The sequence below is a fragment of the Papilio machaon genome, chromosome 3 (genome assembly GCF_912999745.1).
Source record: "Papilio machaon chromosome 3, ilPapMach1.1, whole genome shotgun sequence".
Classification (NCBI taxonomy): Eukaryota; Metazoa; Arthropoda; class Insecta; order Lepidoptera; family Papilionidae; genus Papilio; species Papilio machaon.
Window position 1 is genome coordinate 8,895,274 of NC_059988.1, and position 13,246 is coordinate 8,908,519.

The 13,246-nt window shown below is 39.2% G+C and overlaps 1 protein-coding gene across 1 annotated transcript in view; it reads right to left on the reverse strand.

Moving 5' to 3' along the window:
- Positions 1 to 8,436: 8,436 nt before the first annotated feature.
- The window catches only part of LOC106711451, a 59,740-nt gene continuing 54,930 nt past the window's right edge, over positions 8,437 to 13,246 (reverse strand). Inside the window, exons 3-4 of the mRNA XM_014503765.2 lie at positions 9,798 to 9,908; positions 8,437 to 9,640 (exon numbers count right to left, since the gene is read on the reverse strand). Coding sequence (XP_014359251.1) covers positions 8,560 to 9,640; positions 9,798 to 9,908 — 1,192 coding nt within the window. The 3' untranslated portion in view covers positions 8,437 to 8,559. The remainder of the gene's footprint in view (positions 9,641 to 9,797; positions 9,909 to 13,246) is intronic.

Consider the following 13,246-nt stretch of genomic DNA (forward strand, 5'->3'; position numbering starts at 1 on the left):
CGACATGAAGATTTTTAAAGAAATTAATACCGAATACGATTGTTACCTTTTGCAGAGTGATCTGGTTAGATTTGAAGACTACTGTAACCGAAATAGACTAGATCTTAATTTATCAAAATGCTACATTATTAATTTCACTAGAAAAAGAAACATAATTCATTATAAATATACAATTATAAACCAGGAATTATTTTTAGTTGATTACATAAGGGACCTGGGGATAATCCAAGACTCAAAGTTCTTGTATTGTAAACATATCGATTCAATAGTAAATAAAGCATCTAAAGCCTTGGGATTCTTAATTCGATCTTCTGCTGAATTCTCTGATATTAAGGTCATTAAGATATTATATTGCACTTATGTACGTAGTGTCCTTGAGTATGCCTCTCAGGTGTGGAATCCGAGATATACTGTGTACATATCACGTCTTGAATCCATTCAAAGACGATTTGTTAGATATTTACAATATAAAACTCAAAAACCTAATTCAGATTATACATTACGATGTAAAGAACACCACCTATTACCATTGTCTGTGAGAAGAAATATAGCTGACATTGCATATTTATCAAAAATAACAAATGGCACGGTTGATTCTCCTCTACTTCTTTCCAAAATAAATATTAACGTTCCATCGAGACCAATTAGGAGTAATCTATATCTTAATATAAATCGAGTAACGACGAACTTTAGAGCAAACGCTTTCTTTTGCAGAGCGGCCAGACAGTTTAACTCAATATCAAAGCAAAGTCCTCACATCGACTTGTTTAATACTAGGCTTGCTGACATTGTAAACCATTTAAGCAGCGAATTCTTTGGTAGTCCGGTTCGCTAGCCGCTTGTTTTTTACCTTCCTGTTTACTTTTAATTTGTTCAACTTTTTTTGAATTACTTTTATACTTCCCTATTCTTTATCAATTGTTTTTATTCTCTTCGCGATTTTGATACTATTGTTTTTGCTGTCTATTTGCGAAAACTATAAAAACATAGTTTTCCAGTTAAATAAATAAATAAATAAATAAATAAATAAATAAATAAATGAAATCGATTGACGATGTTTGGATTTACGAAGGGAGTTAAGAAGTGGTTTCAGTTTTATGTATTAAAACATTAGTAAAGCTAACATTATTAGTTTAAAATGCATTTATTGCAGTTTAGTTCATTGTTTATTTAATAAAATAATAATTATTGGCGTTAATCGATAAATTACTTCTGAGGAATAAATAAATCAGGTCTGAATACGAGATGTGTTGAAAAGGTCAAAGCATAGGCCATATTTTATATACTCGTAATTACGATCCTTGCGTGTTCTAAAGTCAACGTGGGCGCTTCATTACACGTAGGCTGGTTATAACGCCCACCATCTTCTTAGCGTACACTAAAATATCAACATATCTTAGGGTGCATTTCCACTAGTAGCTAAAGAAAGCATCCGGTGTGCGGGAGATTTCTGTTAACGCGTACCATAGGGACCGCATGCTGTCATCGCTTACACTAGTCGAGAGCTCGCATGCGGAGTAGGGGAGATTTTATTGACTTGCATGTAATAATTTATTAGCCGTTAGGGGCGGCTTGTGTTGTGTTGTATTCTACGTCGTGATTTTTTTTTAAAAAGTGGACAGTTTCTGCTTGTCTTACACCAACCGATGAATTTCATTGGTTGTTGCACCGCTTGTGAGAAATCACCGCATGCCGTATAAAGCAAGAGTATTTTTATTAGACGTTAGCCTGTAATAGGGGACTTTTTGCATGCGAGTAATAAAAATTACCCGCTCTAATGAAAATTAATTAAAACAATAAAATATAATAATGTATCAAATCCAATTTCTAGGATATTTGACCTAATAGTTTAAATAATTTGTTACTACGGTCAAGTTTAGTGAATAACTGAAACGTGATACGTAATCGTAGATTTTTTAAACTTTAAAGTGTAACGATATATTACGCAAGTTATTTTAAAGATACCAAACATAATTAAGTATCAGATTTGCCTCTTCCTATTAGAGATTATTTACCTCTGTAAGTTATCTTTTAAATTAAATTATTAGTGCTGATAAAATTAATTGGTAGAAATATAACAAATATATACTTTAAATTATTTCAGAAATGTTTTAGGACGTGGTTTATGATCCAAATTTATTACTACCCACAAAGCGAGTTAAACGGAAGTGCACATGAATGCACCCACTTTGTTTCATTAATTACGTGCCCACTCACTGACATATGACCATTTGTACTTTACTTTTTTATTGTTGAACGTGATATTAATTTGAATTTCAACTGCCGAAATTTCAGTACAAAAACATATCGTTTTCTGTGGTTTTTTTAAATAATAAGAGTTAAACAAGATGTTTTATTACATTTGTTTCGATGTAAAACTTTCATACGTTTAAAATAAAAGGCTTTACAATATTAAGCCAATCCCTTGTGCTCTATTAGAAAGGTAAGCCGCCTGGCTTATGCAATCAATCTGTAACAACTCGAAGCAATCTTCAGTCCGTTACTTGTCGGGTAGATTGGACTGATCTAATCAATTGCTAGACGGCGATCATTTGTTTAGTAATAAAGGGCATTTGTTACATTGTTCCCAATTATCAGACTTGATAAACGCCATAGTTACTAGAAATGCAACTTTAATGTTGGATTATTTGGAAAACAAAACATCTCACGCCTGTAACCCAGAGGTGTAAGCAGGGATTACTGGTTTCCATTCGGCGCAGTCTTGGCATTTCTTTCCTCTATAAATTAAAAAAGCATCAAAATAAACAAAAGGGAAACGATTTTTATTTGTAGAATTTTCCAAATTAAATTTCATTAGGGGTTTTTAATTTCTTAAACCGAAGTCCTTAAACCCTAATTTACTAAATTCTACTTAAATTATAGCTCCGAAATTCTGGTACGTATTCAATCTTCAAATACCTTCCAAGCGATTAAAGCATCAAATACTTTTATAGCGAAGTATATAACGATTACGTATCTTGAGCGAAGGTGTTTTGGCTGTATTCATAAATTCGATAAGCCGCAACATTGAATTCCCATAAAATTTTAATATCATCTCCAAAAGGTTTCTACGGCATTAATTTCATAGAAAATTTTGCGGGTTTACGTTACTTATTCTCGAGTTTTTTAGAGAATGAGGCTATACCAGTTTGCTTGGTTCGTAGTTTCTTCTGGAAACGCTAGGGAAGTATTGTATGTTGGTATGATATTACGCAGACAAAAAGAACAGAAATAGAACAGAAGATATGATTATGATTCTGTTTTCCATAAGCTAATATCCACAATAATTGTTTCGTTGTAAATTTTATTTTATGAATACTAAATGTGCCGTTCTGTACGACGAGGGAAACGCAAGTAAGTTTTAACAGTGGTAGACGCCAGCAACAACAACATCAGTTGCACGAATTGGCCGGCTCGCCCGGTGAAATACCACGACCACACAGAAGACAGGCGTGAAGTGGAAGCAGTTCTGCGTTTCGTCTGATGAGTGTGGTGCCGGAGGCCTAACACCCCCCCCCTTTATACAGCGTGGCAGTGGGATCCAAAGAGAGAATACCCCAGGGGGGTACCAATACCCCTGGTATTGGAGAATCCCCCTCCGCGCGCTTACGCTTGAACTCCCGCGCGGAGTCTGGGGGTAAGCGCGCGGGCCGCCCCGCGTATTCTGGGGGGGGCACCATTCCGCTCGCTTGTAAAGGTCGGGGCAAACGAAGCAAGGCTCTTTCAGCTCCCCCTGACACCTACGCCGTGGACCTCTGCAATATCAGGGGGCTCCATTCCAACTTGGAGGCCGTCCACTACCATCTCCGGACGGCCAAGCCGGCCTTGCTTTTTCTAACCGAGACGCAGATATCCTCTCCGGCGGACACCTCGTATCTGTCCTGCCCCGGATACAAATTAGAACATTCCTTTTTGCCCCGGGCTGGGGTATGCGTGTACGTCAGAGAGGATATCTGTTCTCGTCGCCTCAGCCTTCTTGAAGGTAGGGACCTATCTCTTTTGTGGCTGCGCGTAGATGGCGATGACCATCCGCGGGTCTATGCGTGCCTTTATAGGTCCCATAGCGGTAATGCCGAAACAGACCGACTCATGGAGCAAGTTCAAACGGCTACAGATTCCGTTCTGGCACAGATCCCCTCCGCTGAAATCGTGATACTAGGCGACTTCAACGCCCACCATGCCGATTGGCTTGGCTCTCGTACCACCGATCATGCGGGGAGATCTGTCCACGACTTTGCTTTGTCTTATGATCTGACGCAGCTGGTCACATCGCCGACGTGAATCCCAGATGTCGAAGATCATACACCTTCCCTGTTGGACCTTCTGCTGACCTCACATCCGGACAGCTATAAGGTTTCCGTCGAAGCCCCTTTAGGCTCGTCAGACCACTGCCTGATCCGGACCACAGTGCCCATCTCGCGTCGCCCACGGTTTAAACCGAATGGCTTTCGCCGAGTATGGCACTATAGGTCAGCAGACTGGGATGAGATGCGGTCCTTTTTTGCATCCTACCCATGGGAGAGAGTTTGCTTCAGGCTGGATGATCCCGACGCTGTTGCTGATTCTGTCGCTGATGTGGTGCTTCAGGGGATGGATCTTTTTATTCCGTCTTCAGTTGTGCCCATCGGGGGCAGTTCTCGGCCCTGGTTTGGTAAATCCTGCAAATTAGCCGCGCGCTACAAGCAGGATTGTTATCGAGCCTGGGCTGAGGCGTCAGCAGCTAGGGATGTAAATACCAGCCAGTTAAAAAAGAAGTATAATTCTGCCTCCAGGTCCTTCAAAAGAGTGATTGCCAAGGCAAAGTCCGAACACGTGGCCAGCATTGGTAAGAGGCTAGTGCACCTTCCTTCGGGAACTCGTGCGTTCTGGTCTCTTGCCAAGGCTGTGCAGGGGAACTTCTGTATGCCGTCCTTACCTTCGCTGCGCAGGGGGGATGACTCGCTGGCCCACACCGCAAAAGAGAAAGCCGATCTTCTGGGCTCTCTTTTTGCGGCCAACTCGACTCTGGATGACAAAGGTAACTCGCCGCCAAAAATCCCAAGCGGCGAGACCTCTATGTCCGAAATCCAGTTTATCCAGAGATCAGTGCGGAAATCGCTGCAATCTCTGGATATTCATAAGTCGAGTGGGCCTGACGGTATTCCCCCCATCGTGCTTAAGACTTGCGCTCCAGAGTTGGCACCGGTTTTAACGCGCCTGTTCCGGTTCTCCTACTCCTTAGGCGTTGTCCCGAAATCATGGAAGACTGCCATAATCCACCCGATCCCGAAAAAAGGCGATAGCTCAGACCCGTCCAACTACAGGCCGATCGCCATTACCACCTTGTTCTCGAAAGTCATGGAAACGACCATCAATTGCCAACTTATGAGGTACCTAGAGGAACGTCAGCTGATTAGCGATCGTCAGTACGGTTTCCGACAACGTCGCTCAGCTGGTGATCTTCTTGCGTACCTCACGCATCGATGGTCGGAGGCAATCGAGGGCAAGGGGGAGGCCCTGGCGGTTAGTTTGGACGTGGCCAAAGCCTTTGATCGGGTGTGGCACAAAGCACTTCTTGCGAAGTTGCCTTCCTACGGGCTGCCCGAGAAACTATGCGCTTGGATTTCTAGCTTCTTGGAGGGTCGGAGCATCAAGGTCGTTGTTGACGGTGCGTGCTCTGACCCGAAACCAATCAACGCTGGTGTCCCACAGGGCTGTGTACTGTCGCCCACATTGTTTCTTCTGCATATCAATGACATGCTGCAATTCAGCAACATTCATTGTTATGCAGACGATAGCACGTGTGACGCACTGTACACGGCCCGTGCCAATGTTTCTCGGGCTACTGCCGATGAGAACCGGACCAAACTTGTGTCTGAACTGGAGACCCTACTGGGTGAAGTTTCGGATTGGGGTCGACGAAATCTCGTTGAATTCAATCCCAAAAAGACACAAGTGTGCGCCATTACCGCTAAAAAACAACCCTTTGTCGTAAATCTTCGTTTTGAGGGCACTCCCCTGGTTGCCTCAGCCAGTATCGGTATTCTCGGCGTTGACATATCGAGTGACGTTCAGTTTCGCGGTCACTTGGAAGACAAGGCCAAGCTGGCCTCCAAAAAGCTGGGTGTGCTCAGTAGGGCGAAGCAGTATTTCCAGCCGGGCCACCGCCTACAACTTTACAAGGCGCAAGTTCGGCCCCACATGGAATACTGCTCGCACCTCTGGGCTGGAGCACCCCAATACCAGCTTCTTCCATTTGACCGCATACAACGGAGAGCGACTCGAATCGTCAACGACCGAGCTCTTACCGATCGGCTTGATACTCTGGCCTTGCGGAGGGACGTCAGTTCCCTCTGCATTTTTTATCGTTTATACCACGGGGAGTGTTCCGAAGAACTGTTTGGAACGATTCCTGCCGCCGAGTTTCGTCATCGGACGACCCGACAGACCGCCAGATACCATCCATACCATCTGGACGGCTGGCATTCCACAACAGTGCGGTTCTCGCGAAATTTCTTGCCGCGCACGGCCGCGTTGTGGAATGGTCTGTCCTCGGCGGTATTTCCAAACCAGTACGACTTAGGGTCCTTCAAGAAGCGAGCGTATCACCATCTTAAAGGCCGGCAACGCATTTGCGATTCCTCTGGTATTGCAGATGTCCATGGGCGTCGATGAACACCTTGGTGTTCCCGCTGCTCGTTTGCCCCCTTCTCTAATAAAAAAAAAAAAAAAAAAAGTAAATGTAATTTACTCGTTAGCAATCAGTCGCAAGCTACAAATAAATGTACCGTTTAATCACGTCCTTTTCCGTTTTGAAATTTTAACAATTTAAATTTAAATATGAAAATTTAATTTTTCACTAGTGTTTTGTTTTCATCTGCAAGTTTCCACAATTGAAACATCTGTACGAAACTATTTGATTTTTTCTTAAGAGATTAAGGACAAGTTTTAACATACACACATATACACAACTCACGGCTGTAACCCAGAAGGGTAGGCAGAGATCACGGACCTCCATTTGGTATGGCCAAATAAACCTCCGCAATCCACTTTTCGCCATTTCAGGAGACGGTACGTGACGGGTGGCGGACCACGTCGCCGTCTTTTTCTCCCGGGAATTTACACATATGTGCGGGTTGCATCACGAAGGAAACTTCACCGTACGAACGTCGGATAATTGTACATATGTAAATCGAAAAATACATTGGTACATGGCAGGATTCAAACCCAAGACCTGCAGATTGCAAGTCAAATGCTTAACCCTTGAGCCACCGACGCTTAAGTTTTAACATAACCAGGAAAATAGAAAACCTCGCCATATTGTTAAACTTAATGAACGAACATCTTTTTCTTACACGATCTTTAAACTAATTAGGGTAAACTGAGAAGAAATACACTTTCTAGTTATTGAAAAAAAAACAACAGTAATTTATAGATCACTTTAATCAGTAATTTGACTGTTAACATGAATGTAGTTACATTGCGTTTGAATCAGAATAATAAAATATCATCAAGCAATTTATATCATCTACAGCGTAATATTGATATGTAAAAATATTATTTTAAAAGATAGAATTTGTTGGCAAATTTATTATTAATTTGGCGCAAAATCGAGCTTAAATTCAAGTGCGGATTTTGAACATCCTATACATAGACTTATAACTATAAATTGGCACCAAGAAATATTATGTTTTTCTATAGTATTATGTATGTATTGTAATTAAGCACATAGGAACAGTCAAATAGAAAATGACTGCAATCCCATATCTCGCAGTAGGTAAAAGCACTATTTTCAAAAAATATTTATTAACACCAATTTTTTTTTAAATATTCAATATTTCTACGACAACAATGACTAAAGGAAATATCTTAGAATATAAACATTTAATTATTTTTCAGTGACTATTTTTTTTTTTAAATTATGGTATGATGTATGAAATTAGGTTCAATTCCAAGATTTTAAAAGAACAAATTTCTCAAATTTTAACTAAATTTATATATAATATTTAACGTACTCATAAATATATAAATACTTCAAATATATTGTCGGAGGAAATAAAAATTTGTATCGAAAGATATTCAATATCGTACAATACAAATAACATCACAGAGTAAAAAAAACGGCTATTGTAGATATTGTTTTACATAATATACATATAACATATATAATAGCTTAATTATAGCACAAATATCTATATGCACAGCCTTAATATTAAATACACATAATATTTGAAGCTTTAATATTTTAATAAGAAAGATATTTACAAAAGTTGCCATATCAAGAATATTGGAATTATTTGATTTTAATACTAAAGTATTATTCTATTTTATCAAAGGTTCATTTAAAAGTATTTACTTTGAAAATAGATTCATTTTTATCTCACGGAAAAAAAATATATTTCATTGTAACATCTCTTAAAATACTACAATTTTTAAAGATTTAATTTGTTAATATAAAGTAAGTTGATTTTGTATAGAACTAATGACAGTCTCTATAAAGCAAATTCACAAAATCTATGAGCAAAATATTCACTTGCATTTTAAAGAGAGAATTTATTTAAAAAGGAACTTTAATTAAATTTAAGCATAGCTCTGTGCGTGCTCTAACGGGATTCCAGAAAGCTTGTTACCTTTTTCTACCCAATTTTTTAGTCTGCCTCTCAATTCTTCTAAACTTTTCGATTTCGCTTTATTTATCCTTTTGTATTTGACATCTTTTGGTTTGGTTACATTCCTGTGGTTGGACATGACTCGGTTGTAAGTCACCACTGGGTTCGACCTCGACTCCTGTTCACCTTCATCGCTGTCGGCGTTGGAAGTTACTTCTTCGTCTGAATCGTTCGCCGGCATCATCCTTTTTGGCACATAAGTATAGGACCACACTTCTTTAGCTTTGGGCTTAGGTACATCTTTATCAGAATCTATGCTCTTGACTTCTGCAGTCAATACGACACTTCTCATTCTAAAGTTGTCCCGTCTTTGTGCAAGTAGACTATTAGTCTCTTTGTACTTCTGTTCGTCAGTTTTATTCATATCTTTCAATTCTTTCTCGGTGCTGTTCTGTGCACTTAAACCCTTTGTAGAATCTCCATCGGCTTCTTCCTCTACACTGTATACAGTTTCTAGTATTTCGGGCCTTCGAAGAAATCCGTTTGATCGCCTAACAACACTGTACTTGATGTTTGGATCTATGGCATCTGAAATGGATCGAACTACTGTAACACTGTCAGGATTCGTAGACCTGAACCTCGGCACGAGCGGTAGATTGCTGCAGTCGGAATCTACGTCTTCCATTATGACAGCAGAATCTGAGTCGTTCAATGAATCGAAATCGCCAGTAATATGTGTATCTTGAAGCATGTCACGAAAATCTGGAATCTGTTGAGCAAGTTCTATTCCATTTTCGTGCAGCTTTGATTGCAACGTCTCTATGACTTTTTGCTGTTTCATTATAATGGTTTCTCTGAGCGCGAGCATGTTGGTTATCTCTTTCTGCTTTCGAACCAGCCTCGACTCGAAGAGTAGAAGTTGACTTGACAGTGACTTCAACTGTTCCGCTTTCTCCCTTTGCAAACGCGTCACTAACTCTTCCTGGGTGCGATGTGCGCGACGCCATGTCATCAGTTGGTGGGCTTGAGCGCGATACTTCATGCGCAAATCTCTGCAAACAAAATTACAAAATTATAATTGTCCTAACCCTTAACATGACAATGTAATGACCCAATTAATAGAGATTTTTATATGCTAAATTAATATTTTAAAACAAACGAACAATGACCGTTTCGATTAGTAAATAGGGCTAGTTTAATGCGGCATACCTTATGGTTCGCCGCGCCTCATCCAGAGTGTGAGCTTCAAGAGGGTCGGTTAGGGAGGCGGCCAGCGATACATCCGGCTCCGTCGGACTGTTCAAAGCCGATTCGCTCCGACTGCAAACAAAAACATTTTTTCATTAAAATAGAGTTAATTTTGTTTTAAAATACAACTGGAGTCGGATAAGTAAGTTGATAAAATTAAGTATCGTAAGACTATGACCTATGGTTACTTTCATGGAAGTCTAATTGCAATTACTACCTAAATGTGTAAATGTGAAAGGATGTTTCCTAGTGTAACCATATCATACTTTTGTGGCGATGTGTTTTGTACATGCGTCCTTGCTCCTTAAAAAGGCAGCTGCGCAATTTAATATTCATGTCCGGAACCGAAACATTACAAAAACGCAGCTGCACCTTTTTGCGTAGTACCTAAAATGTGTATGACTTTGTTGTGTTTCTTACTTTAATATGCTATTTGAATGCAACTCTTATCTTATTTACCAATATAAGTAAATGAAAAGTATCTAAAAAAAAGGTTTTTTTTCTTTTTGAGAACATAACTTTGAAATATTTTATACAGTCTACAAAAAGGTAAATTAAATTAAATTCAATATTACCGAACCGGCGACTGTTGGTCGCGGTTGAGTGCCCGGCGGTTGTAGTACGGCGGGTGCGGCGCGACAGGTGGTATCCGATACTTCCGCTAGCAGATGTGCCTTGTACCGAATAATATCATGTATAATGCTAAGCAACTGCCAAGGTAATGATCACCGACCAAATGTTTCTAAAGAATGCAATTGAGTAAGCGGTTCAGTTGATTTTGTATATCATTAAATTTTCGTTGTTTCTTGTATAGGTACATCATAATTCGACGACGGATGCACGGAAATATACTATACGCAGATTTTACGTACATGAAACGATGTACTCGTATCTTTACAAGGAAAGAAATTCATGGGAGATTGGGATTTTAATACCTTCATCATATAACTACTCAAAGTTATATCGTGTAATATAACTAGAGTAATAACTTTTTATCTCATCCGTTACTCAAGTCTTGTACATTTTATGTAAATGATCATTGTTTTTACGTAACCTATGAATGTGCTGCCTATAAATCGATAAATAAATACAAGAGCAATGCTCGCTGTCCAACTGGACATCTACAGCGCGTGTGTAAAGATATCGCGTCTCGGAACATTTCCTAGTTCACTGACTGTGACGTAATCCCTTACTTCCTGCACGATCTTGTACAATTTAAGACCCTTTTTCCACTAGTATGACTGCGATCTGTTGTTTAAGGACAATGGTGCGGCCTTCCAGATGTTACATTAAACTAGCGGACTTAATGGAAAAGGGGCCTTAATTTAAAAACGGAAAAGTTTTAATTTAAAAAAAGTAGTCATTAAATATTTAATTTTAGTTCAAAATGAAATGTAAAATGTTACATTTTTATTTGCTTTTGTATGTTATTGTCGTTTCCTACATAATTTAAAAGTTCCAGTTTACATTTTAATAATAATTTTTATTGTTTTCTGTGGATTATATTTTATCTATTGTAAAATACTCGGATGCGTTTATTTGAAAGATTTAAGTTGAAAAGCTTGATATATAAGATTAACCTCCCGTTAACTAAACGTGTGCTATTTATCGCTTGTGACTAACTTAACTCTTGTCTTCGTTTCAAAATAACATTTATTAAAAGAATATTTTTTATATCGTAAAATTCACACAAGAGTCCCTAGGAGGGTTTGGCGTCAGGCAGGCGGCCGGCCAGTGAAAACATTTAAAGCCAAAACATTATTACAGTATGTGCTACAGGATTGAAAGACTACGAATTGCGAGTTGGAATGTTGGTACAATGACAGGTAGAGGAAGAGAGTTAGCAGAAGTCTGTAACAGAAGAAGAATAAATGTAGCTTGTTTACAAGAAACGAAGTGGAAGGGATCGAAAGCTCGAGAAATTGGTGATGGATATAAATTTTACTATTGTGGAAGTGACGGTAAGAGGAATGGAGTGGGCATTGTGTTGGATAGCGAACTGAAAAATTGTGTGACGCATGTTAAGAGACTGAATGATAGATTGATTGTAATAAAAATAATGATAGGGGATCTGATTATGAATGTAATGAGTGCTTACGCGCCTCAGTCTGGATGCGATGAATGTATTAAGGAAAAATTCTGGGAAGATTTTGATTCCATTTTAATGGATATTCCAGGAGATGAAGAATTGTATGTAGGAGGTGATTTTAATGGACATGTTGGGAGAACGAATACAGGGTATGAGAGAGTGCACGGAGGCTGGGGGTTTGGGATAAGAAACAATGAGGGAGAGTATTTACTAGATGCAGCTATTGCATATGATTTGGCAATTACAAATACATTTTTTCAAAAGAAAGATCAACATTTGATAACTTATAAAAGTGGCGGTAAAGCAACCCAATTAGATTATATCCTTACCAGAAGGGACAAATTGAACAGTGTCAAAAACTGCAAAATTATACCGGGAGAAAATTTAACAAGTCAGCACCGACTTTTAATAGCGGAATTCAAAATTAAAATAAAATCAACCAAGCACAAACCTAAAACCCCCAGTAAAATAAAATGGAGTATGTTAGAAAGGCATGAATGTGCAAAAGAATTTTGTAAGCAAGTAGTGGATAAAATGATAGAAATGAATGATATGAGTGGGATGACGGTAAATGATAGTTGGAATGAAATGGCCAGTTGTGTTAGGAATGTGGCAAAAAGTATACTGGGAGAGACAAAAGGTAAAGGGAAAATTGATAGAGAAACTTGGTGGTGGAGTGCAAATGTGCGTGAGGCTTTGAGTGAAAAGAAGAGAGCATTTAAAGAGTGGCAGGGTGTGGATGATAATGATAAGGATTTGAAAGAGAATAAAAGGCAGTTATATAAGGAGTGTAAGCGATTTACTAAGAAAGTCATCGCAACTGCTAAGGCACAGGCACAAGATAAATTATATGAATCCCTGAACAGCCCGCCGGGACAAAAACGCCTGTTCCGTATAGCAAGAGAGAGAGAAAGGAATGCAAGAGATGTAAACCACATCAAGTGTATTAAAGACGATGAAGGAAATGTATTGACGGATGATAATGATATTAAACAGCGTTGGAAGGATTATTTTGAAAAATTGATGAACGAAGAGAATATTTGGAGTGGAGTGTTGGAAAAAGTGCCGGTTAATATTGGTATGGTGAAAGAGATTAGCGTGGATGAAGTAAAGAAAGCTGTGCAAGGTATGAAGAACGGAAAAGCAGTTGGGCCGGATGGAATACCAGTGGAAGTATGGAAGCTCCTAAAGGCGGACGGATTGGTGTGGCTGACTCTATTCTTCAACAAGTTGTTACAGGAAGAGGTGATTCCAGATGAGTGGTGTAGGAGTTCGCTGGTGCCAATTTTTAAAAACAAGGGTGATCTACAAATCTGTAACA